Below are 24,756 nucleotides of genomic sequence, written 5' to 3' on the forward strand. Positions count from 1 at the left end.
TTTTCTTTGTAATTAAGCACAAAGCTACACAATGGGCCATCAGTGTGTTACTCGTCACGAGTATCGAAACCCTGTTTCTAGGAGTAGAAGAGGTATTGCTGTTCTTTGTTGTAGGGTAAAACTACATTGTGTTACCTGCTGTGTTCACCACGAGGAATTTAACACCATCATTTAATGCTGAACGTCACGTATTTGGTAGCGTCGAAACATGTAGAGTGCTTGAGCGTCCGTAGGGGGTGGCAAGTGTCCTCTTACCTCCTGAACAATGAGAACATATTTCTTTATTTATTCACCATCGAGAAAAATGTCATGATTTTAACTTTCCTCCGCCACCTCACAGAAATATTTGGGGATGCTCATGATAGAGTGTGTTTGAGGCTATAGATCAGTCCCAAATAAAAAGTGTTTACTGTGTAAACCATAAAAATAGTGTTACATTTTTTAACTGTTTATTTATAAACCATCCAGCGTCTTGCAGTACATTAGACAAGGATTATGCATTACTCGGCGAAGAGCTAAATATGTTGAGAAGCTTTGATTGATAATTTCAGAGTGAAATATTTTCTAAGAACTTCGAGTAAAGTTTTAAAATTATTTGGTTACGCCGTTACAATATTTGCATCCTTATCATATCTAGAAAAAATTTTTTGTCCCAAATATACAGCATACTCCTCTCTTCGACCTTATCTTTGATGCATACCAAATTTTTAGATCGTCTTTTACTGGTCAAAATACAAAAAAAAAAAGTGTAAGTTCTAAATAATAATAATTCGTCTCGTTAGAGTCAATTTATAATTAATTATAAACCAAAGAGTTATGTTTGTACTACAAACACGATTTGTCGTGTAAAAGCGATTTTTTACTTTTTTTTGGAAATGGGTTATTTACATTTTTATTTGTAATAAATGTGTAGAAAAAATATGTCTTACATAAACTTCATTAACTTTAAAATGTCTTATAAACGTTACTGAATTCTCGTTGTGAAGGGATATTCGTAAAAGTAGGTAACTGTTATTTCTTTGTGTCTATGTGTCAGGACTGCGTGAACTAAAGAGAAATATAGTAGGTCATTGAATGTGAATAATTTATTCACGTGAATACATTGGTCGATTTTAAACTTAGTGCCAGAACGAGACAAGGTGAGTTTGCCACGTGCCCTTCTGGTTTAGTGGATTTCAAGCCGATAATCGAGTCACTGATTATCGGGGCAGAAGGGGCACGTGTCCCGAGCAACTATAACTGTTTAGCTGGAGATGGGTAAGCCGGCGCACGTGTTGATCCGCGCTTCTGAGAGCGAAGAGGGGGTGGTCTACTGAACCCGCCAAGGTGGAGAAGTGGTATAGTGACGTACCCTACGCCCTTTCTAGTTTCGTCTCGTGCCACGCTCTACTGGCCTTAGCCCTCATGCGGCCTCTCTCGTCTTTCGTTCTCGCGTAGTTGCGCTGCAGTCGACCAAAAGGCACAACACTATAATGCGCTTCTTAGTGGCACATCAACAGTTCAGGTATTCTCGTTGTTTGTACCGGTAACGGGTGGATGCTGACGTACAGTAGGGGCGGTAAAACTGAGAAGTGGCGAAATTTCCAACTCTTCCTCTGTCTGCTGAAACCATTTTTTAAAGTCAAGTTCAACGCGCATGACGTGCACGCGAGCCACAAGGACTTTTCCGAAAGCATGACAAGCCTAGTAACATTTGAAGCATGTCTGCGCCGAGGTTATGGTGTAGTCCTCCGTGTGTGTTCCCACTCTCCTCCAAGTTCAACGTGTTAAGGGCATAACTATGAGGACCTGTCTTGTCAGCTGGTTACTGTTGACCTTTCTGATAGCCTGGTGCCGATGGACAACAGCCAGGACATGCCTAGATGACCATTTGGACGCTGCTTCCAAAGCACATTTTGCTCCCATCGTGTTTCAGGGTCGTCTTGTAAAAGTTTCTTCCGTCAATAAGATTGCACAGTTTCGCGTCAAGAGACTATACAAGAGCGACGCAAATGTCGCCCTACAGCAGAAAGATATGGTGTTCCTGAAATTTTTGAATGTGAACTATTGCGTTGACACTTTTAGGGAAAAAGAACTGAGGCAGAAAAACAAATACATTGTTTTTGCAGCAGCGCGAAAACCGGCGCAGCCTGGAAATTCCGGGAACCAAAGTTTAGTAGCCGTCGCTAGACCGTTACGGAAGAATCGAAAAATTCACCGAACAGTGAGAAAAGTATTGTGTCAGGGATGTGGTGAGTTTCCATACCATTGTTTCGTAACTTTAACAGAAAAATTATTTCTGCTGTATGTAGTCGTATCTGTCAAAAGTAATATTTTTTATGTTCTTTTACTCACTTATTAATATTTAAAGTGGTTGGTTTGAAGGAAAACTCCTTAAGTCGTCTTATTCTCCTAAACATTTGCTTATCTCCACAGTATTCCAGCATCTACTGACAAAAACAAAATGTGTGAAGTTAATTCAAAAACGCCTGTAAACACTTGAACGTTGAAGCTATAAACAGATTGGACTAAAACGCTTAACTGAAGTATTCCTTTCAGTAATGTAGCACGTAAATTTGCATTTCTGAATCCAATATAACAGCGATTCCCAACCAGGGGTGCGAGATAATATTTGTTTTGGCCACCTTCACCTTTATTATTAAATAAATAATTGCTGTGAGGGGTGCGAGAACATTTTAAAATTTTTTAGGGGTGTAGAGCATAAAAAATATTGGGAACCACTGCAATATAATAAGATGTTTTCGCTAGGGTCAAAATCACTCGAGATATATTTATTAAAACTAAGCGCTCCAGTTGTAATCTTTGCATGGAACACCCAATATGTCATTTATCTTCCATCTGTTTAAGGTTGGTTTTATATTTTGTCTTTGAATGGGTGTTTTAACATCTGTATTCGCTGTCTGCTTAAGTATTAAGCAACAGTAATCTTTGTTAAACAGGGAAGGGGGAGTTCAGAGTATGTCTTAGAAATCTATTGTAAAATAATAATAATAATAATTATTATTAAAAGGTCACGAGGACGGAGGTAATCCAACTTAAAGTCGAACACCTGTCATTTTTATCTTTATAGGGAAACATTTTTCCATGATTGCTACCACTTCACTTTTGAAGAAAAAAGGAAACTTTTTCATATTAGTACAATATATTGTGCTGGATTTATAAAATTTCTTGCTTGTTTTATTTTTAGTCTTATAAATAAAGTAGTGCCATATACAAGACTATTTCAATAATATGGGTTGTCAAAGTAAAATTGTTTCCTCTAAATATGTTACAGTAAGCGACCAGCAATATTAAAGGACAGTTTACTAGTACCCGGCATGGCCAGGTGGTTAAGGCACTCGACTCGTAATCTGAGGGTCGTGGGTTCGAATCCCAGTCGACCAAACATGCTCGACTTTTCAGCGGTGGTGGCATTATAATGTGATGCTCAATCGCACTATTAGTCGGTAAAAGAGTAGCCCAAGAGTTGGCGGTGGGTGATAATGACTAGCTGCCTTCTCTCTAGCCTTACACTGCTAAGTTGGGGACGACTAGCGCAGATAGCCCTCGTGTAGCTTTGCGCGAAATTCAAGAAACAGTTTTACTGTCAAGGTTTAACACGTTACAAAACACAACATTTGCTTATTATGATAGGATAATATTAAAGGTATTATAATCTTATTTCTTAGTATAAGTTGCATGTGAATTTATATATTAGAAGTTGTTGATCTAAATGTTTTATGTTTTACTATTAATTCAGCAAACACAAATCATTTATGCTGTTCTCGGACGCTTTAATCCAATACTTCCCGATGTCAAGGAATAATTTAATTTCAACTAGCCTAAGAGAATAAGATGACGTCATACTGAACTCGTATGAACAGATTATGACTCATCCAGGTGTGTGTCGTAATCGATACCTCAAGTTTTTGTCAGATTTTGAAGCGGTAGCTCTCGTGCACCTCTCCGCTCTAGGGGAGATAAACTGAAACTACACAATTGTCCTCGGATGGTTTCTCTTAGCCCAGGTGATTACTTTGTATGTTTCGTACATACTGTTGTTTGTTTTCTCTTTATATCGTGACCGTCCTTTGTTGAAATTCTGGCCACGTGCAACTGACGTCACGAAACGAAATTTTGGCTGAAGTTGTCACCTTTAAGAGCATAAAATTTGTAATATTTGCATAACCAAATAAATTCTTAACGCAGTAATTTTTTCAAGCGTTCACAAAAACGTTTGCAAGGAAAGTGAACAGTATAAGAAAAAATATCGTATATTTGACATAAATTAGAATGGAAAAATCAACTACTGAAAAGTACTAAAACAAGTATGTGTTTTATTTCAACCCGATCTATTTGTTGTTATTTGCTGTGAAATCTCTAGATTAATCAAGTTAATAGTCGTTTTTATTTCATAAAAATAATGAAAAAGAACTTCGTAATGGTAACACTATGTAACACAAATTTTGTTCCTGGATAGTATGTGTTATTCCTTGATTGATTTTGTTGTAACAGTAAAGAAAATGGCCATTATTCCCTTTAAACTTTGCTTTTGTGACCTGGATAATGAAATTTAGAAATTAACCTATCTTCTATGTAAAAACAGGCAAATTTGTACATTTTCATTTATATAAGGTCTGAATAAAACAACATATGAATCAAGATTTACATGTATTTATACTAAAGTTATACAAAAATGTTTAGAAGTGAGTAGTTTTTCGAGATTTGCGACTGGTACTGTAAATCACTTTCACGTATCAGCCCCCAAATATAGTTTTCCATTATGTTTTCGTTATACGCTTCCAGATCACGAAAGCAACATTTGAAGAGAAAAATAGGTCTTTTTCGTTTACTTTAGGCATAAGCAATTGGGAAACAACACTTTCTACCCAGAAACAAGAAAAAGTAAATATTTTGTTACATAGTGTAATTAGAATGTGGTTGAATTTGCCCATCGGGTGTGTTCAAAGAAACCATCGAACAACATCCCATACAAACTCGATGTGTTGAAACAATAAAAAGAAACGTCAATATTTAATAGACTGGACCCTTTCAGAATTGTCAGATATAAGTTATTTTTAAGAGTGAAATTGAATTTGATTAGTTGGTTGATTAAGTTTGTTTTTTCGAACTTGAATAAACAAATTTCCTAGGCGAATACTATTCAAACTTATATAAGATTTACTTGTCGAATCATTGTTGCAAACCGTTAGGCTATGCCTAACTTTGTATTAATCGGATTTTGTAATTGATACGTTTTTTTTTAATTCGTATGTACGGACTCTTTCAACAGTATGTAATACTTATCCCTAAAAGATGCAGTTAGAGGCATATTTGATACTTAGATAATTTTCTCAGAATTTATAATGATTTCCCTTTTGTTGAATACATCCAAACTTGCCTCATGCTGTTATCTATGTATCAGTTATATAATATAGTGTAACCTTTTGAATAATAAAACTGTTTTCTAAGGTATCTGAAAGTTTATTAACAGTTTTTATTATTGTTTTTTAGAAGTGTTTTCTTTCACAAACTTCTATGTATTCAAGATAGGAGTATTTATTTAGGATAGATAAAGTTTTGCAGATAAGTTTGTTTTTTTTAATAGTAACATGTCTTCCTCGCACACCATATTTGCCATTACTGGTCCAGAAAACCTAAACATGTATAGCACACTGACGCCAAAACTCCGCACCGTGCAATAAATATGTTGTGACTCCTTTTATAACAAAATTATGAAATTAAAATTAATCTTAATACTTTTTAAGCATCTGTGTTGGTTTAAACAAAACGCTCGTCACTATGAACTGGTAGTTATAAATCAATGATTTAAGCCTTTTTTTTTTTTTTTTTGTAACCGCATTCTACTTGCTGCAATAACACATATAAAAGTATTGGGAATTATTTTAACTCAATATTTTCTTGCAAAGTCTCTATAGATGCTCGTACACTTCTAGGATGGGATCACACAACCCTCACCCCACCCAGCTTACTTTTAGCTATATGATAAAGCATTGCGCTTTGTTTATAAAAGTATATTATTCATTAAATTCAAAAGTTGTGACACTTTTCCCGTTAACGAAAATTATTAAAAAAGTAAAATATCTCGTGATTACGCAAACCCTTGTTTGGTTGTTAAGGGTTGAGGTGGAACATAGGTTCATAGATAAAACGATCAAATCTACACGTACACATTTAGAACGGTAAAATAATGCCGTAATCATTTCTTCCAAAATACAACAGTAAAATTAACTTTAACACATTTCCCCAAGATATAATTAAAAATCAAAAATGCACAAATGCAACAACACATGTAAAGTTGTAGATTATTTAAACAATTTCTTGTTCTATTGTCTATAAGATGCCTGACTTCTGACTAACGGATACGTAGCCTAATGATTAAAACACTACACTCCCGAGATATAGGTCGCGAGTTCGAATCCTGTCACCGGACATGCTAGCCCTTTCAGCCGTGGTGACGTTATATTATGTGGGTCAATCCTACTATTCGTTCGTAAAGAGTAACCTAAGAGTTTCCGGTGGGTAGTGTTGACTAGTTGTCTTCCGTCTAGTCTATCACTTCAACAAACAAACGGATATAAATACATCAACGCTGACTCTTCTATCATGGCTTTGATGTATCGTGTTTAGCCAATAGTTACAGAAAAAAAAATTTCATAAGCATTTAAGAATTAATTGATACAGTTGTAAAATCTGTTTATGGTTTAATTAATGCAATATCAAAAAATGTGTGGTAAAATAAACAGAATTATCAAACATCTGTAAGCTCTTCAAATATAAACCACTCTAGTTCAACTATAATACTCGTTCCAAAATTCGACTTTTTTATTCCAATTAACCAATTATGTCAAGGTGGAAATGGCATTAAAGACTAGCACACCCATTATGTTTCTTCTCTAATGGCTTTTAAACCACGTGTACTAATGTTCTAAAGTGAGGCTGGAAAAAAAAAAATGAAACTTCAGGACAATAATGCAACCCGAGCTAAACTTTAAGATCATAAAAACGTATTATGGATCGTTTCCAACAAGATAATGTTACAGTATCTTTAGAAAACTGTGTGAATATAAACCAAAACATGCCAGCCTCCTTGTTGATTCAAAATCATGTACAAAAAAACAAAAACAAAACGGAAATTGCCAGTGACCTTAAAAGATATCCTGATCGTTTGTTATTACGCACTTTTTAACCTTTGGCACTTCATTAAGCTGCGTCTCGACACGATTTATGTTGGCTCAATCGTTTTCCTGTTTTGTTGTTAAATAAAATACAGTCGAAGTTTCATCAAGTACTGGGGTGTGATCAAAATTTTTGATATTGTTGAGAGGGATCATTAACATTTATTCATATTTTGTTAGAAGTTTTTATACAGGTTTAATGATGGTAGTACGAGACTTGCAAAAAAATACCATAATAATAATTACTGTATAAAACGTTGTTTAGTTAGAGCATCAGTGACTGGGTGAGCTATTGTGTGATAAATTCCATGTTTGATATGAAAGTATTTAATTAGCATGGTATGCGACCTCGCACCGTAAGAAACCGGGTTTCGATACACCTGGTAGGCAATAAGCTGGATGTATTTTTAGACTTAGGCTTTTTACTGGGCCACAACTGTTCATCAGTAGTTAGAATGTTAAGAACCACTACAGTTTAAATATACTAGCCAGTCTGTATGCACAACATCACTCCAAGTCGAATTAATATACTCAATATTATTCACCCTTCCAATAAAGACTGTAATAGCGCAGTACTTTGTCAGTGAAAAATACGAAGCTTTTAGTCGATCCCACAAAGGCTCAGCGTTTTTGGTGTTTTATTTATTTTTTGTTTTTCAAGTACAAACTTTCAGTTCATAGCTCCATCATCTCTTGACCAATTTGAGACATAATTACACTATTGGGTTCAAGAGGTCAAACCCTTTCGATTAATGCATGTGATCAAGTTCAAGGTCTAGTACATTAATTTACTTTAATTCTGCCTAAAAGAATTTCAGGTGTTGCGATTATTGAGAGTTCTCTTCCTGCTTTATAAAGTAGCTATCATTATAACTGTGAAACGGAAAGAAAAATAAGTGCATGAAACTAAGTTTGTACTTTTCGTGCTAATCAGACAGGTTCACCCAGTCTGATATTTGGACTTGCTTGGGCAACTTCTCTTAACACTATAAAGCATTCGTATAAACTCTTTAGGGGGTAACAACAATATTTAAACTGAGAATAGTTCTGCTAAGACACCAGTCGGTGTGATTCGTTACAGAAACAAATGGTTCACAGAATATCGCTTATCTTTCTAAGTATGTCTTTCACAGTTTATTTTTACACTCCCTCGGCCTACCAGAATTTTAATACAAGTTTATCGATTCTGTTCAAATTTCGTTAGAAGTTTGACCTTTATGAGTTATTCAAATGTCCATATTTTTAGGGCTATCCCAACCCCTTTTTTGAGTTCATTGCACCTTCACTGAATTTTTAAAAAGCAGGAGTGAACATTGGCAGAGATTATGTGCAGCTAAATTAAATGACTTCCGGTTGTCGTGACCATCAACTACCCAAAATTTAATTACTAAGAAGGTATTTATGTATAGCAACGTCATTTTTTATTGTCAGATTTGATTGAAATCCATCAAATGGCACTTGAGTTGTAGTATGCACAGACAGACAGATATACGTATACACACAATTACCTAAGGATGAACCTGACTGAATTTTTAATCTCCGACTCGCCTTTAAGAAGGTCAGAGACAAATATATTTATCATCATTATTGTTATTTCCATTCTTATTATTCCGAATTGTTTGAACTCTCCGCTACATCTGCCGCATTGACTCCTAGTTGTACGCCTTCATGTTCAGGTCACAAAAATAGCTGGAGGGGAAACATGAAACCAGTTTGCTTCTCAGCCCTGCCACAATAAACAAACAATTGTGCTGTTGATAAAAACATGCTGCTTAATCCGAGCTGCGTAAAAAGTGAGTGTTGCTTTTCTAGAATTTAATTCTTCATAATTATCAGGCCACAAAACTGGGTTTGACCTGCTTGAAGGGCTAACATATCACAGCCGCTATTCTGTATGCAAAGTCAAACGGTCTACTGTTTTGTTAGTTTGTGAAGTTTTAGTTCCACACATCATTTAATGTAATATGAATACAAAGTTAGCTTTATCTTCAAATATTTATTTGAATTAATATTTTTTTAGCCAACGTGGGCCGCTTCATTAGGAATGTTGCTTGAACCTTTATCTCTATAGGTTGTATTAAGTACCATTTCTCGTTTACCAAAGCTCGACAGATAATTTATCATATCTATAATTAAGCGAAGATAATGAAAAGAGAATTCTATGTTTTTGACTTTAAGCTGTTCTTGCTCTTTCTTAGTTCTTGTGGTCTCTTACATCTAATGATCTTCGACATAATGCTTTTCTTGTTAGAATAATTAGCACTAGCTAGCTTTTAATTAATTTATTGCCAACTTCTCCCCACTACCAAAGATAAGGATCCACAAGTTAAGCCTTAGTTCTATTGTTAAGGCCAAAATGTTCCAAATATATCTGTTTAGCTCGGAACTCTTACCATTCATCACTAACGTACTCCAAATAAATAAGATTTTCTAAGGTGGTATAAGTGGCTCTAATAGAGTAAGTTTGAAAACATTTGTAATTTCAAGACTAGGATTCTATTTAAAAAATAGCTAAATTTTCTTTATAAATTGTTTACTGGGAAACTAGTACACGTACACTTCATAACTGCGCAATTAGATTTCTTTGTTCATTAATATAAAAACTGGTGTTCCTTATAACTAATACCCAGCGATTTGTTGACCTTTAGAGCCTAAATTTAGGTCGTAGAAACAGTTGACCGTGAATAGTGTAGATTGTATATCAAATATTATAGACATATATAATTCCTCGAGTTCCGAATCGTCTAATATTTGTAAAATACGTTGAGCATAAAAGCCGAAAAATGATAATTAGGAAAAGCAAACACATTAACTTGTTATATCTTTTATACATGTTCGATGTTTTAATTTTCACTAACGTGTACATTAACTGTAGTTCAATTTGACTTTTCTTGGACTAGCTAGCTTACACAATGAGTCAATATACATAACTGATTCTATTAAACTGGTTACAGGCCCGGCATGGCCAGATGGTTTAAGGCGTTCGACTCGTAATCTGAGGGTTGTGGGTTCGAATTCCCGTCACACCAAACAAGCTCGCTCTTTCAGCCGTAGGGGCGTTATAATGTGACGGTCAATCCCACTATTCGTTGATAAGAGTAGCCCAAGAGTTTGCGGTGGGTGGTAATGACTAGCTGCTTTCCCTCTAGTCTTACACTGTTAAATTAGGGACGGCTAATACAGATAGCCCTCGTGTGGCTTTGCGCGAAATTCCAAAAAAACAAACAAACTGGTTACGGGATACAGTTAGAACCAGTTTGTCCTACGATTGTTTATCTTCATTTTTTTCTCTCTTTCTCGTGAGCTTTTGTTTTATGGAATTGAAATCACTTAATATAAAATTACTTTGTTTTATCTCTCTTTTTCTTTTCTACGAATACCGTTAAAAAGGGAAGGGAAAAAAAAAAAAAAAAAAAGAAAGAAAAGCTTTCCGGTTTATATAAGACTAAAAATAAATTTCCTAGGTGAAAGAAACAATTAAGTAAGAGTATGCAATTTCTAAACGAAGTTCATTGACCTTTCCTGGTAATCTCAAGAGAGAAGAAAAAAGATGAAAAATCGGCAAAGCATTCTGCGTATATACATAAAAAAGGGTCTAGATTTACTTAGGTTTAACATTTTTTTCCAAAGCGCTAGATCAACTGAAGGAAGCATTTAATTATCACACGCGAAATAAACCCTCATTTTGCATTTGCCAAGGAAAATGAAAGATCCCATACAATCCAATATACGTGAACTTTATTGAAATACTTTTTATAAGCTCCGCTCCTGGTGGCACAGATATGTCTGCGGACTTACAACGCTAAAAACCGAGTTTCGATACCCGTGGTGGGTAGAGCACAGATAGCTTATTATGTAGTGTCGTGCTTAGTCACTAATAACTACATTTTTATACGTCCATAATATTTTGAAAATTTTAAACGTGAAGTAAAAACAAGCTTAAGATCTGATTGTCCCCCTCCAAATAAAATGTTTTTAACAATACTTTTTTTTTGTACACTAACGTGTGTGTGTTGCTGATAGAATAAAATTATTAAATCATTATCAAAGCACAGATAGAGAGCTAAAACACGCCAAAATTAAACCGTCTTGCGTCAACTGTGTAAGCGATAATCATATTCATTCAATCTACCGACAGTTTCACAACAAGATATATATTTTTTGAACTTGAACTTTTTGTTTCTTTTGATTTTCTTACGTTGAATAACAAATTAATTAACTACTGTAAGCAACTGAGTCCAGATAGCGGAAACTCCCTGAAGGAAACTATTCTGCAGGACACGTATACGTATCGTATCTGTATGAGCACGCATTGTTTGATCTTCAAATGATTATACGGCATGTTGCTAATGTTTCACAACAATGTCCATTTCGTAAATTTCGAAATTATAACTACAAAAATACTTGTTATCCCAATAATAAGTTATCCGTTTACGGTATTACACAGATGCTCTTCTAGAATGCATGAATGTCTTATAAAGCTGTTGGAAATTAAGATAGTAATCAAATTCAAGTAAATACACGAAACGAGGCGTTCACAGGCCCTAATACCTAAACGGATAGTAAAACGACCCCACCCCACAGTAGTATGACTGCGAACTTACACCGCTAGAAACCGGGATTCGATACCCATAATGGACAGAGCGTATATAGCCCATTGTGTAGCTTTGTGCTTAATTCTAAACAAACAAAAATAAGCACAACATTACTTGTTTGTTCCTGATTACCAACGTGCAGTATAACGGTTGTTGATGTGTTTCGAATGAAAACTTGAAATTAAATTAGTGCAGTTATTTTTCTGGGAGTTCAAGCACTATAATATAACTAAACTGAAATGTATAGTAGTTTAATTAGTAAAGATAACGTGATACCGCTTTATTTATAGTTAAGGTTTTTTTCAATATGTTGGAAGTGAAATAGACATAAATGGTATCGGAATTGAAAATTAGGCTTTATATAATAATCGCATCTTGAAAAAAAAAACAATAATGAAAAGGGGCTTAATTAAATTATGTTTATTCTAGTGTGGTCAAAAAAACAACATCGGTCAATGAACATCGTACTAATAAACTGCCAGTTTGGAGACGTCGCATCTCATGACTTTATTTCACACACTTTCTACAATGCAGTTTGTCTTTGTAGGAAACATTAGTCCTACTGTGACTTCACATTACTTGTACTCAGAATATACGCTTAAAAAAAAAAGTTTCTTACCATGAAATTTATCACTGGAATGAATATGCTTGGACACAACTGTCTTCAAGCAGTCGCGCCAGTCATTATTTGTCAGTGCGACCTTGCTTACAATTTGTTTCCGTCGCTTTGACGGGCGTTGTAACTTCCTTCGCATATTTCTACGAAAGTGAACGACTGAAAAATTAACCGAGTTACCAAGCCTGTAGTTAAGTGTGGAGGCTGAACAATAAAATCAACATCCAGGACCACAAAAATAATAATCTAGGAATGCAACAATAAGTAATTGTTGTACCTGTAAAAAAATTTAAACTATTTTTGCTGAGTTCCTGAGATGATATGTAAAATAGCACATGTGGAAATAACAAGGTTTACTGATTCTAACTAAAATATCAACAATAGACTTTATGAACTGTTACAAATATTTAAGAGTAACTTGCATTGCATCGTAAAGTATGATTGCAGAAACCATACGTTTTGATTGATACTAAAAATACAAAACGTAATAGTTGCTCTGAAAGCACGAGTGCAGGTAACAAATAGATAAATTAGGTGAAGTTGTTTAAAGTTCACTGTTTGTTGTTCTAGGAACGTCATTAGAGCTTCACACAGTAATATCATTAGGAAACCCAGACCTCAAAAACTCTGTTATAATGCTGAATTTACTCAGATACAGTCTATATAGCATATATAGCGCCGAGGAGGAACCTAAATTGATTTTGGTTTGGTTTGGTTTGTTTTGAATTTCGCGCGAAGCTACATGGTTTGATACTTTCAGTAACTGCATAGTTTGATACTTTCAGTAACTACATGGTTTGATATTACCTGTGACTGTTTGTTTGTTTTTGAATTTCGTGCAAAGCTACTCGAGGGCTATCTGCGCTAGCCGTTCCTAATTTAGCAATGTAAGACTAAAGGGAAAGCAGATAGTCATCACCACCCATCGCCAACTCTTGGGCTACTCTTTTACCAACAAATAGTGGGATTAACCGTCACATTATAACGCCCCCATGGATGAAAGGGCAAGCATGTTTGGAGCGACCGGAATTGGAACCCGCGACCCTCGAATTACGAGTCGAGCGCCTTAACCACCTGGCTATGCCGGGCCGCCTAAATTGTAGAACGAACTTGAACTCTTGTAGTATTTTGGATTATATTACATATATAAAACAAAAAAATAAACACGACTTTATATGAACAAATTGTTTAGAATGATATTCGATTAATTTGCTTTCGTGTAGATCAACTGAGTTTGTGTTTTAGTATATGAGATATACATTTAAACTCGTAAACTTCAAACTTGAATATTATTGGTTTCGTTCATACGATTAATTTTCTTTCAGTAAGTAAAATATAGCTTCAATACAGCTCAACAACGATTTTAAACTACTAATAACCAGAAGTTTTTTTAGTTCTAAGGAAAGCCAAAATGTTTCAAGCAAATAACTAGAACTGCATGGCAAACATTCATCAATAATCGTACTGATATCAGTGTAAGATAGCTAAATGTTTGAGCACACTTTTGGTAATCCTTACAATTGCGTTAATTTTTTTCCCCCTAAATGATATCTTAGCTTTAAGAACCAACAGCCTTCGGCTGTATAATTTTCACATGCTAATTTGGCAAGTTTTTAGTTAAAATTTACTTTTTGATATTATTTCTCATTTTTTATCAAACTACTTTTTCAATTTTATTTATCTTAAAATCAATTCGTAAAGGCATGTTTGCATAACTCGTTGCGTTATGGTCTCTTTTTAACCAGTGTAATCTGACATTGTGACTGGGTCATTATTATTTTATCCTAGTTATGATCATCTGAAATCTGTTGATACAAATTGTCTGAATTGTACAAAAAATAATGTTAAGGTTTCGTGTATCGATTATACATGAACTAAATAAATTATTTCCAACTTGCACAGCGTGACTGGGGATCATCTTTATTGTGCTATTAGCGTGTGTGTTTGTGTCTTTTTCGAAATTCGTAATTAAAAACAAGCCACTCTGAGTTCAACCATATTGCCTGTTTCTTCTTGTATTAATTACCCCTGCGATACTCGGTTACATCTGGATTTGATAGAAACTCTCAATCCACGAAAGACCCCTATAGAAGCCAAAAACACTGTTAGAGTGACCAGGAAAAAGGTAAACCATATTATATAGCTGTTACACTATTTTCGCTCTGTCTAATTCCACTTGAATTCAAAATGGATTCATTGTAAGCCATATTTTTTAACATTCCATTCTGTTTTATTTCTGTTAACATATTCGTGGTTATTCAAAACAATGGTTAATTTTCTTAAAATCAGTTCTGTTATTGTATATTCATAACTAGTAACAATTAAATCGTAGAATGCAGAAATATTTTAATGTTTCTTTTTTTTATTATTATTATTATTATTATTATTATACAACTAACACCTCCAGTTATTGGAGATTAGTTTCGTGTTTTACAGAGAAGATAGCGATTTCATTTTTATATCATTTCACTTTACTGAGTAGAGCAAAACCAATAAATTATCAATAAGACGAATACTTGGACCTTAACAGTAGTGAATAGTATGTTAACCGTAATTTAGTGGTTAAACACTATTTAACAAGATGGCTTCCTTATTTTAATATATGTTAGTTACGGTATTATAGTGCCATTCCTTATTTTAATAAATCTGTACAGAAAGGGCTTGAGGTTACCTATTTATGATTTCTACTATGTTGCCAACATTGCTGTTAGGAAGTTCATTGTGATTTGACCCAAGTAAAGTTAAAATAATTTACTCTACTACGTTAGTACGTCATTAGGTTAAATATTCAAAGCTGACTTCCCTCTAGTCTGTCACTGCTAAATGGGGGATGGCTAGTGTGGATAGCCCTAGTGTAGTTTTGCGCGAAATTTTATAAAAATACAAACTTTTGTGAAGTGTTTAAGCAAAGGTTAGTTGTTAGCATTGTTCAGGTGAGATTATTTTTTATGTTTAACTGGTTTGTAGTGTCGTATAAAACTAAATGTAACAAAGTATGCATTAGAACACTTGGTCACTTTTTTCAAGCTTTTAAAACCATCTTTGATTGATCAGCCTAACCTGGACGTCACAGCTAGGGGTGAGGTACTCGACCTTTGTTTCAAAGAGGTCGTTGGCACGTTTGATCTAAATGATCTTACTACACAAAAGACGTTTTCGTAACACAGGTCCAGAAAGTCATAGTGATATTTTGATTAACTTTGCTGTTTCGAAGAAATGTTCTTTGTCACGTTTGATGGGAGAATGGTGATGCGGAAAGAAATATCAGTCGCCAACTCACGTGGAATACGGACTATAATGTGTGCACATGTGCACGATACGGAGCTGTATCAATTTACAGGAGACAAGGTCACTGAGATAACGAAAGAACCAAAGAGTTGGCTTGTATCAGTAGACTGCGCGGTGCTCAAACTAACGATAAAGACGCCGTGATCTTTTCTTTCTCCATTCACGAGACCCTAGCACGCGCCGCCTTGCATCTCCTGCCCGCCATCACATCTTTACTGGCGAATCTAGCCAGATTATTTTTTGTTTTGGCGGATGGCCAGGGCCGTGATAGTTTCGTCTGTTGTAAGTCGATCTCCAGTCGACTGAGTGCCTGCTTCAAGCACGTTCACTTGCTACCCACTTCAACCTATTTTAAGGCCTTAGTCCTTTATCCCCCACCCCTTTCCTCCACCCGACCCGAACCTCTTTCTTACTACGAAAAAAACTTCGTAGTCTGAGGTTAAAGTTGTTTTTTATAGGGTGTATGAGCGAGTAGAGTTGAGGAAATGGACTTTAAAACCCTCCCACAACTTTCGTTTTCGTTTATAAATTAACAGACAGTTCTATATAACAAATGGGATTTGGAGAGAAGTCGTCAGGAGCCTTCGCAATATGTTAAATAAGATAGAACTTCTACATATTTCATTAAATGTGGTTTTGACACTGAACGGCTTACGGAACGTCATAAAGGCTACAGACTACACGAATAGGGGATTTAATTTCATAAATCTAAAAACTTGTTAATTCAGCCCCTCTTGTTTTAAAATATAATGACGACTGAATACTTGTGACTATTTACGTACGCAAATGACTAACTTTTGTCTAAAGGGTTTTTAAACGTAATATACGAGCGTTAATAACTAATAATTAAATCTGTTCACTTTCAGAAGCGTTTCTAAAACTTCTGTACTAACGGAAAAATTGCTTTAAAATTTTCTATCAAAGCTGTTTAATTTCTTACGTATTTTGCTGTGTATTAGATGAATCAAATAAGTGTCTAAATTCATCAAACCATCATAACCAAATAAAGGCAAACTGTCTTGTTTTATCATACGCAGTTAAAGGTGAATAGACTTGATAAAACGGCCTCCTTGGCTGTTTAACGTAGGGTATTGTAAGTTATTTTTAAATAAGCTGTATCACTGAGGAATATAATAAGGAATATTAGCTAATTGCAGAGTGAAGACAATTACGTGTACCGACTTCCTTATTACCACGTTTATTTTGCCGTTGTTTTAACAAGTCTGCTTACTTTTAGTTGATTCGACTGGAATGATGGTGCAGGGTATTTCAAATGCCCGTTTACTTACTACAAGTAACTTGTTTTCGTATAGGTGTTTCACATGTGGAAAATCCAAGAATAGCCTGAACCTCGCGTTTCTTCTTTTTTTTTTCACCAAAATTAATCATTTTAGTGATGACCATGGCCGTCCACATAATTTTTTTTAAGAGTGGGGGCAAAGTAGAGAGACATTGTGAAGTGAACAAAATATTATATGTTGAACGAATAAGAAAAGATTATGTTTCTCATTTTCCAGACGAGTAAGTGCCACCTTGTTCTCCCCCCTGCAGACGCCCATAACTGATGAAAGAATTATTAACAGTGCACTGGCATTTTAGGAACAACTATTTGGTGTTTTATGTGACTATGAATATTTTAATAAAAATACAAGAATGCATGCTCGTTAACTTTAAACACCAATAAATTTGCAAACCATGGTGTTTTATGATAACCTTTCATGAACATTAGCACAATTTTATGAACTGTATGAAATGTTTTAGCGCTTAGTGTATTTCACTTAGTAAAAATAAAATGATCGAAAGAACATTGTTACAGATGTTAATGGAGTTGTAACTTTCATAAAATTTCTGTGATATGGTTAAAAATTTCAACACCTATTATTATTTGGCTTTTCTACGCGTCTACTATACACTTATCGTGCTAAGAAAAGTATACGTTTTTAAAAGCAATCGCAACACCAACATTTTATTTAGTAATCAAATCAGAATGCAACAACTTTTTCATTAATAATTCACTAATATTAGTAGACTTACGTTATTGATAGAAAAACATGCACGAATATTTAGATTTGAAACTCCTCGAACGTAATAAATGTTCTATATTTCTTTATGTGAAGCCTGTTATGCGACACAAAGGTTAATCCTAACGGGATAGTTGAGGGAAAAATTAACACTGTATGAGCATTTTTAAAATTTAAATAAATCCACAATTTTCGATGCTGCCTTCTGTCTAGTGATATAGCTTGTTTTAGAATTTTCGTGTAAAGCTACATTAGGACTCTAATTTTGAACTAATGGACGAGAGGGAAGACAATCAGTTAACAACCGCTAACTCCAGGAAAATACCCTTATTTGAAAAAAAATACTACAGAAGGGGTTTCTGTAGCAATAGGACACTAACCATGAACTGCAGGATTCGCAGTTTGTCTACATAAGTGATTTAGTGAGTATAGTTGGTATATCGCGTCTTTTAGATACTTCCCGATTATTTCAGCTTAAAAAATAGCGACCATTAAAGTAAATATCCGTGATTAGCCATTAAAAATGAAGGAAGAAATTCTTATAGCTTAATGAGTTGTAAGACATATGCGTAATTTCGATGTTAATAGTTGTTAGTCTGAGTTATGTTTAGTAATAAACTTCTGAGAACTCTCCACTTTCTCTGAGTTTGTTCGAATCCCCATCACACCAAACATGCTCGCCCCTTCAGCCGTGGGGATGATCAGCTCCCTCATGTAGCTTTGCACGAAATTCAAAAACGAGCAAACAAATAGTTCTCTGAATTTAAAGGTAGATAATTTCTCTTATCAAAATAATAAACTGTTATAACATTTTAAAAAGGCATTTCGCTCTTGTGTTTAGCTTGCAGCCGCAAATATTGTTAACAACAAAGGGGGTACCCGAATGAAGAAACAGTGCATTCTAGTCCTTGTAATTAGAAACTTTAAAAATACATATTGAATTGGCTATAGTTTGCTTTGATCAAAAATTAATTACGCGCTAAATACATGGCTTTTGTAAAAACTTGCATGTAAGTAATATGATCTCATTTATAAAATTCCACATTTTGAATCTTCTTTCTTTAATTTTGTTAAGCTAGTAACATTACTTCAGTAAACTGTAGGAAATGAACTAATGAATCAATTTATGGTAAATATTAAAACTACCAGTAAATAGGTTGTGCTAAACTGGTATGCTTTAATGAGGAAGTTTCTGGAAGGAATGTTTAAGCCATAAAAAATTTAATGAATCCATCTATTAAACTTTAACGATTTTAAGACTGTCATTTTCCTCAGACTGGTTCTCTGTAGTAATGAACTGTTGGAGTTTATTGTAATTATACAACGAGCTATACGTTATAAATTACTTGGAAACATTTAAACAGTGTCAATGTTTAACATTCCGCTTCGTACTTATAGCGGAAATGCTGTAACATACTGATTCACGTATTGGCTGAAAGGGAAGTTTATAAATAATTTGAGTATCGGTTTCATGTGTTATATTTGTATAATGTTTTAAGTTATCAGCTTTTAGCGCGATTGGTAGTAATCAATAAATTCTGCAGTAAAGCCTTCTTATAACCATATGTAATGTATCATTATAAAACAATGGAAAATTGTGGTAAATGTAAGAAATAGCAGTTTTAACGTTTCTCATTATAATGTTATGGAAAAAAAGTGTCCACTTTTTGTTTTATCTTCAAGGTTTTAACTAATTGCAAAAAAAAACTGTAGACAATGTAGGAAGTAATCAAAATTTAGCGCTTCTTTATTGATGGCAGGTTTACAAACAACGAACATCAAACAGCTTAAAACATATAAGTGTACAAGAACAAAGAGAGCATCATATGAGCTTAGAAGTTGTCATGTAATACTGGAAAAGATAAATGACACATGTTATTGAATGTTCTCTTACAGCTGTCAAGTGTTCTGCCTCATATCTTACAAAGTTTACCATTTAATGGTGTTATGCTTTTTTGGAAAAGCGACGTTTTGGCAGTTTACCAAATGCAGAAAAAAACAATCGCAAGAGTGTAACAAAGATGTTTCTCAAACTGGAAAAAGTGAAACACTTTAAGAAATGTTTTAAGTTTCTGGTACTAAAAAATATTCTGTAGTGTGTAAACTTTTCCAGTTAAGGATGTTATAAATAATGTTTAAATAATCACATATGGTTTCATAGAGAAATCTATTATAGTGTCTGGACTTGTTATTATCTACAATTTTAGATGTATTTGGTAATGTTTTATCAATGTGATGAATTCAAAGAAAGTTTGTCAAGATCTTATTTGATCTCCTGCCAATTAAATATCTCACTGAATTTATTGCAATATTCTAGAAACTGTAAATTTGAGCTTCGTACTTCAATCCATACAACAAGAACTGCGTTTACGAGATCGGGATCATTATTCTGAATATACAATAATGATGCTCACTGTAGGTCAAATCTGCTTCCGTTTTTTTTGTTTGTTTGTTTGAGCAGCACAGTGTCTCTTCTGTTAAAGTCCTCCATTTTTGCTGGTCAGCAAACTTCCCTTTCTCCATATAGCCGAATCTTATGAAGGAGATTATTTTTATTGTTAAATCATAAATAAGAGACGCAGGTAGACTTGCTTACTTTGGCCAACACCTTGTGAGACTTTCAGTTGTTTTTTTAAAGTTGGGAACATTTACAAATTCTATTCAGATGTGTTAGCGAAAATTTGTCCTGAAAAGTTACAATGTTTCAGATCTAGCTATGAACTTAATTTTTAAATTTCGTTTTTATTTATTTAAAAAATATGTCGCAAATTCATTTTTACCTTAAATCATCTGTGCAAGAAAAAATTAAATGTTGATATAATTTTTGTTGTGTGTGTGACTCTTTCGTTTTCGATGATTTTGTGAAAATTGTGTATTTTATTCGCATTTTCTTTATAAATCATTGAACATGCTTTACCACAAATAGTCAATGACTATGTGAACTATTATTTTTTCATAAATTTTCGCTAAAGTTTATTTCCAAATAGCAGCCATTTTGTTTTGAACGCAGAAGTGAGCGTTATAAGGAATTGTAACGAATATGACGTCCTTGCACAGATGAGGAATGCCTATAGTTTAAAATAGAATCTTGTTTACTTCTGATCTTTTTGGAGTCCTTTCTTCACTGAAAGATGAGCAAACTTGACGCTGTACATTAACGTCATATTTGAAGAAGACGTTTAGGTGACGATTTTTAAATATTGCGTTGCCAGTTCAGTCTCGTATAACACTTAGGGCTGCTGAACAGTCACTTTTATTTGGCTTTGTTAGTTGGATTCGTTTCATTTCATTTTTTTACAAAATGTCAACTCTAATCACCGAGAGCTCAAAGGGAGAGACACGTGTCGCTGATTGCATTCTCATTGGAAAACAGCGAGAGATTCGGGGCAATGATCTTTGCATTCTAATATGACAATAGTGAAAAATTCTAGGCAATGAATTTTTCTGAACGCTTTCAATAATATTTGGGCGAAAAATAACAAAGACGTCATCTAGAAATTAAATATATAAATTAACAATCTAAAAATAATTTAAAATATTTCAAAAACTCTTTATTTATTACTGTTAACTTACAAGAAATAAATGAAACTACAAATAAATAAATAAAAAAATACTAGTCTGATATCATTGAGGATATTCTTCAGTTTTTACAATAAAACTTTCTTGACCCAAACCTACTGAACACTTCCAATGTTTTTCAACCTTAAAGCTTTTATATATGTTTTAATTTCTCGCTGTATGTTCAACTGTATATTTGATATGGGTTTAAATTTATTACTAAAATAAATTTATAAAATAGTTTTTATTATTTTCACAAAATGACCGAAATGGAATTATTTGGAAAAATGGTTCTTCTAAAGTTTGATGTATTTCCATAATACACTTATTAATGTATTTATTAACAGGTAATGGACTATTGTATACGTTTCTGACATGAGATTTGTGCAAATTTATTCTGAAATGTAAATTTTCTGTTTCTTCAGCGTATATTTGCTTACACCAAATACAAGAGAATACATAATGTATTATGTATTAACATTATGTATGTGAATTATAACTAAATCTAGAGTTTATAAAACAATATTTTCTTTCCAAAATAGGCTGTAATATATTTAGTATTTAGTACATGCAATATAACCTTTCCAACAAATATAACAAGTTGCTATATTGTAGGGAAAGATATATTCAGCAGATCTCTTTTATTCTGATGAAAATAAACAAAATGTAACGAAGTCAACCTACCCCCTGGTGGCAGGACGGCATGTCTGCGGACTTGGTAGAATGGTATAAACTGGGTTTCGATACACGTGGTGGGCAGAGCACAGATAGCCATTTGTGTATATGTTTAAGTAGACATAAACAAATTCATTTTTGCTATGGGTCGTAATGTTATTTTAGTTTCATGGTATCCCGTAATGTATGAATAATCAAGCAATTCGATTTTCTTCCAGTGTTTCCTACCTGAGTTGCTCAAGCTTAGGAAATATATTTGGAACTCATGAAAACTCTATTTCTAAACTATATTCTTCCCATTTAATAATTTAATATATATTTAAAATAATCCATTTCACACTTTTAAACCAAACACCTGAAAAGCTGTGAATAAAAAATAATAAAAGATCGTATTTTTCTCAAATAGTTTTTTAAACAGTGTAAAAAGGCCGACGTTATTTTGGATACGTTGTTAGTAGAAAGACTTTATGACGACAGTTGAGAAAAATACTTTTATAATTCGTTGAAAGATTGTTCACCTTTTTAACGTGAAAACATTATCATCCGCTTTTATAGAATGTTCTAAGTTGTTATTATGCCCGGCATGGCAGGTGATTAGAACGCTAGACTCGTAATCTGAGGGTTCCTGGTTCGAATCCCTTTCACACCAAACATGCTTGCTCTTTCAGCCGTGGGAGCGTTATTAATATCGGTCAATCCCACTATTTGTTAGTAAATGAGTAGCCCAAGAGTTGGCGGCAGGTGATGATGACTAGCTGCCTTCCTTCTAGTCTTACATAGTTAAATTAAGGTCGACTAGGATAGATAGCCCTCGTGTAACTTTGAACGAAATTGCAAAAACAAACTACCTATTGTTACTCAATAATGATTAATATTCAGCTTGAAATGACAAACTTAAGCGGAATAATAAACATTTTAAAACTTGATTGTTTCCATAGCACGAAAATAAAATCTTTCTTATTAATAACATGAAATTATTTGTGTCATAAACTCGATGTTTCCTGTTTGTCCCAGGTTCTATGTCCTTTTATTATGTTTATTTCTTGGCCAACGTAAATTTCGTTTCTCTCTTTTTCATTTCCGATTCCAAATGATGCTACGGTCAACAAATCAACCAGCATATATTAATACAGTATTTACAGCGATGACCGAACATCTTACTCTTAGAACTCGTAACAATTGCTATAACTTTTGTTTTTGTTGATCATGTTTTTTGTTCTTCTAGACTGTAAGAAACTTTCAGCTTCTGATAGTATTCCACTTGTTCTTTCTTCAGAACTATAGCAAATTTGTTTAGTTGTTCTACTAGGTTTTTAGGGAAAGACAAAAATAGTAAGGGATTTGAAAATCTAAGATATGCATAAAGGTTTTTTGTTTTGTCTTTGAAATATTGAACCAACGATATTTTTTATTCTTTCGAATGAATAAGCTGTCAATTACTTTAACAAGAATATCGGTTATTAATAAAACCTTAAACTACACCAATCTGCATTTCTCTCAGACTAGAGTACAAGAAAAATCTGTTTAACAAACAGATTACCAAAGATACTAACTTCTGTATTAAGCAAAATGTTTACGGTTTTTGTTGTCCGGAATTAAACCAGAAATAGCCGCGGCTATAATTAAATCTTAAATATGCCGAGAGAATGAGCTATCAATCAAAGGGTTTGACTTCCAAAACTGTAACTGTATCTCAAATCGGTTGAGAGATAACGGAGCTACGAGTTAAGTTTGTACTTGAAAAAGTCAAAGCCATTTTACGACCCGCTTTGCCGCGACTGAGAAGTTTATTGTTCAACGTTGTACAATACCTTGTGAACATCATAAGTCTGTTGCATCGCCAGCACGTTAAAGAAAAGATCGTATCCTGTACATTAGAAACGTCACTTTTTTTTCTCTCTTACCCATAATTGAACTAAATATACCGAATTGTTTTAGAGTTTCAAGCATTTTGTGTGTGGGCAAAAGATAAAAATATGTTAACAATAAGACTTATATAGTACAGCGCTTTTAGAAGTTGACTACCGTCTCGCTTTATAAGAATCTTTGTTTTTTTTCTGACGCGGCACTACAATAACAGCTTTGTTGTTCTGCTAGACTGTTTGGCTCCTGCTAGAAAGAGGACTTCGTACTTGTACACTAGGCTGCGCGTTGGTGAAGTGTTTAATTAGATGCAATATCCATATTTTGGAATCATGAGTTTTCAATTACAAAACATTTTGGAGTTGAAAGTGCCATACACAATTTCTTCAGGCTCAAAAGCTTGGCTAAAGTAAATCTTAAATCCAAAAGGACAACGTTTTGTTGTTGTTGCGTAATTAACTCTTGCAAAGGATTTGGTCTGTGTAGCAACCAAGTGCGACCGTTGTCGCCTCGTTCTGCGACGAAACCGCGGTCATATCACGAAACTACATATTTGCACGTGCACAAAAGGCTTGACGTTTTCTGGTTGACAGGAATCTTTGTATTATAATCAACGACATTGTCCAGTAGCTAGCTACTGACCTGTTTCTTTAAACAATCGAGTCACGTCAGCCTAGAAAATGAACTTTTTCGTCACCTAGGCTATAATTACTGAAGAATTCGAGAACCCGCTCAGTTGTATGTGGAGTTGTATCACCGGTTCTTATAGTTGGTTTTTAACCTTTTTAAAGAGCTAGGCATTAAAATTCAACAACCATCTCCTTTAAAATATAAACATGATGGGTTAAATGCATAGAATAAACGCAAAGAATAAACCAATAGTATCTTTCTATTTGATAGCCTTATGGTAAACGTACAGAAGAACCTTTTGACATATATTTAGCAGTATCGGCGCGATAAGC

General features: G+C 34.1%; 1 protein-coding gene across 9 annotated transcripts in view; it reads left to right on the forward strand.

The window, feature by feature from the left end:
* Positions 1-451: 451 nt before the first annotated feature.
* The window catches only part of LOC143246300 (protein vein-like), a 110,195-nt gene continuing 85,890 nt past the window's right edge, over positions 452-24,756 (forward strand). For 4 of the 9 annotated variants that reach the window (XM_076492780.1, XM_076492783.1, XM_076492784.1 and 1 more), the window contains exon 1: positions 452-2,231. In XM_076492780.1, the coding sequence (XP_076348895.1) occupies positions 1,781-2,231 (451 nt within the window). In that variant the 5' untranslated portion in view covers positions 452-1,780. The remainder of the gene's footprint in view (positions 2,232-24,756) is intronic. The other 5 variants (XM_076492785.1, XM_076492788.1, XM_076492789.1 and 2 more) reach the window with 2 other exon arrangements.

Source organism: Tachypleus tridentatus, chromosome 3 (assembly GCF_004210375.1).
Source record: "Tachypleus tridentatus isolate NWPU-2018 chromosome 3, ASM421037v1, whole genome shotgun sequence".
NCBI lineage: Eukaryota > Metazoa > Arthropoda > Merostomata > Xiphosura > Limulidae > Tachypleus > Tachypleus tridentatus.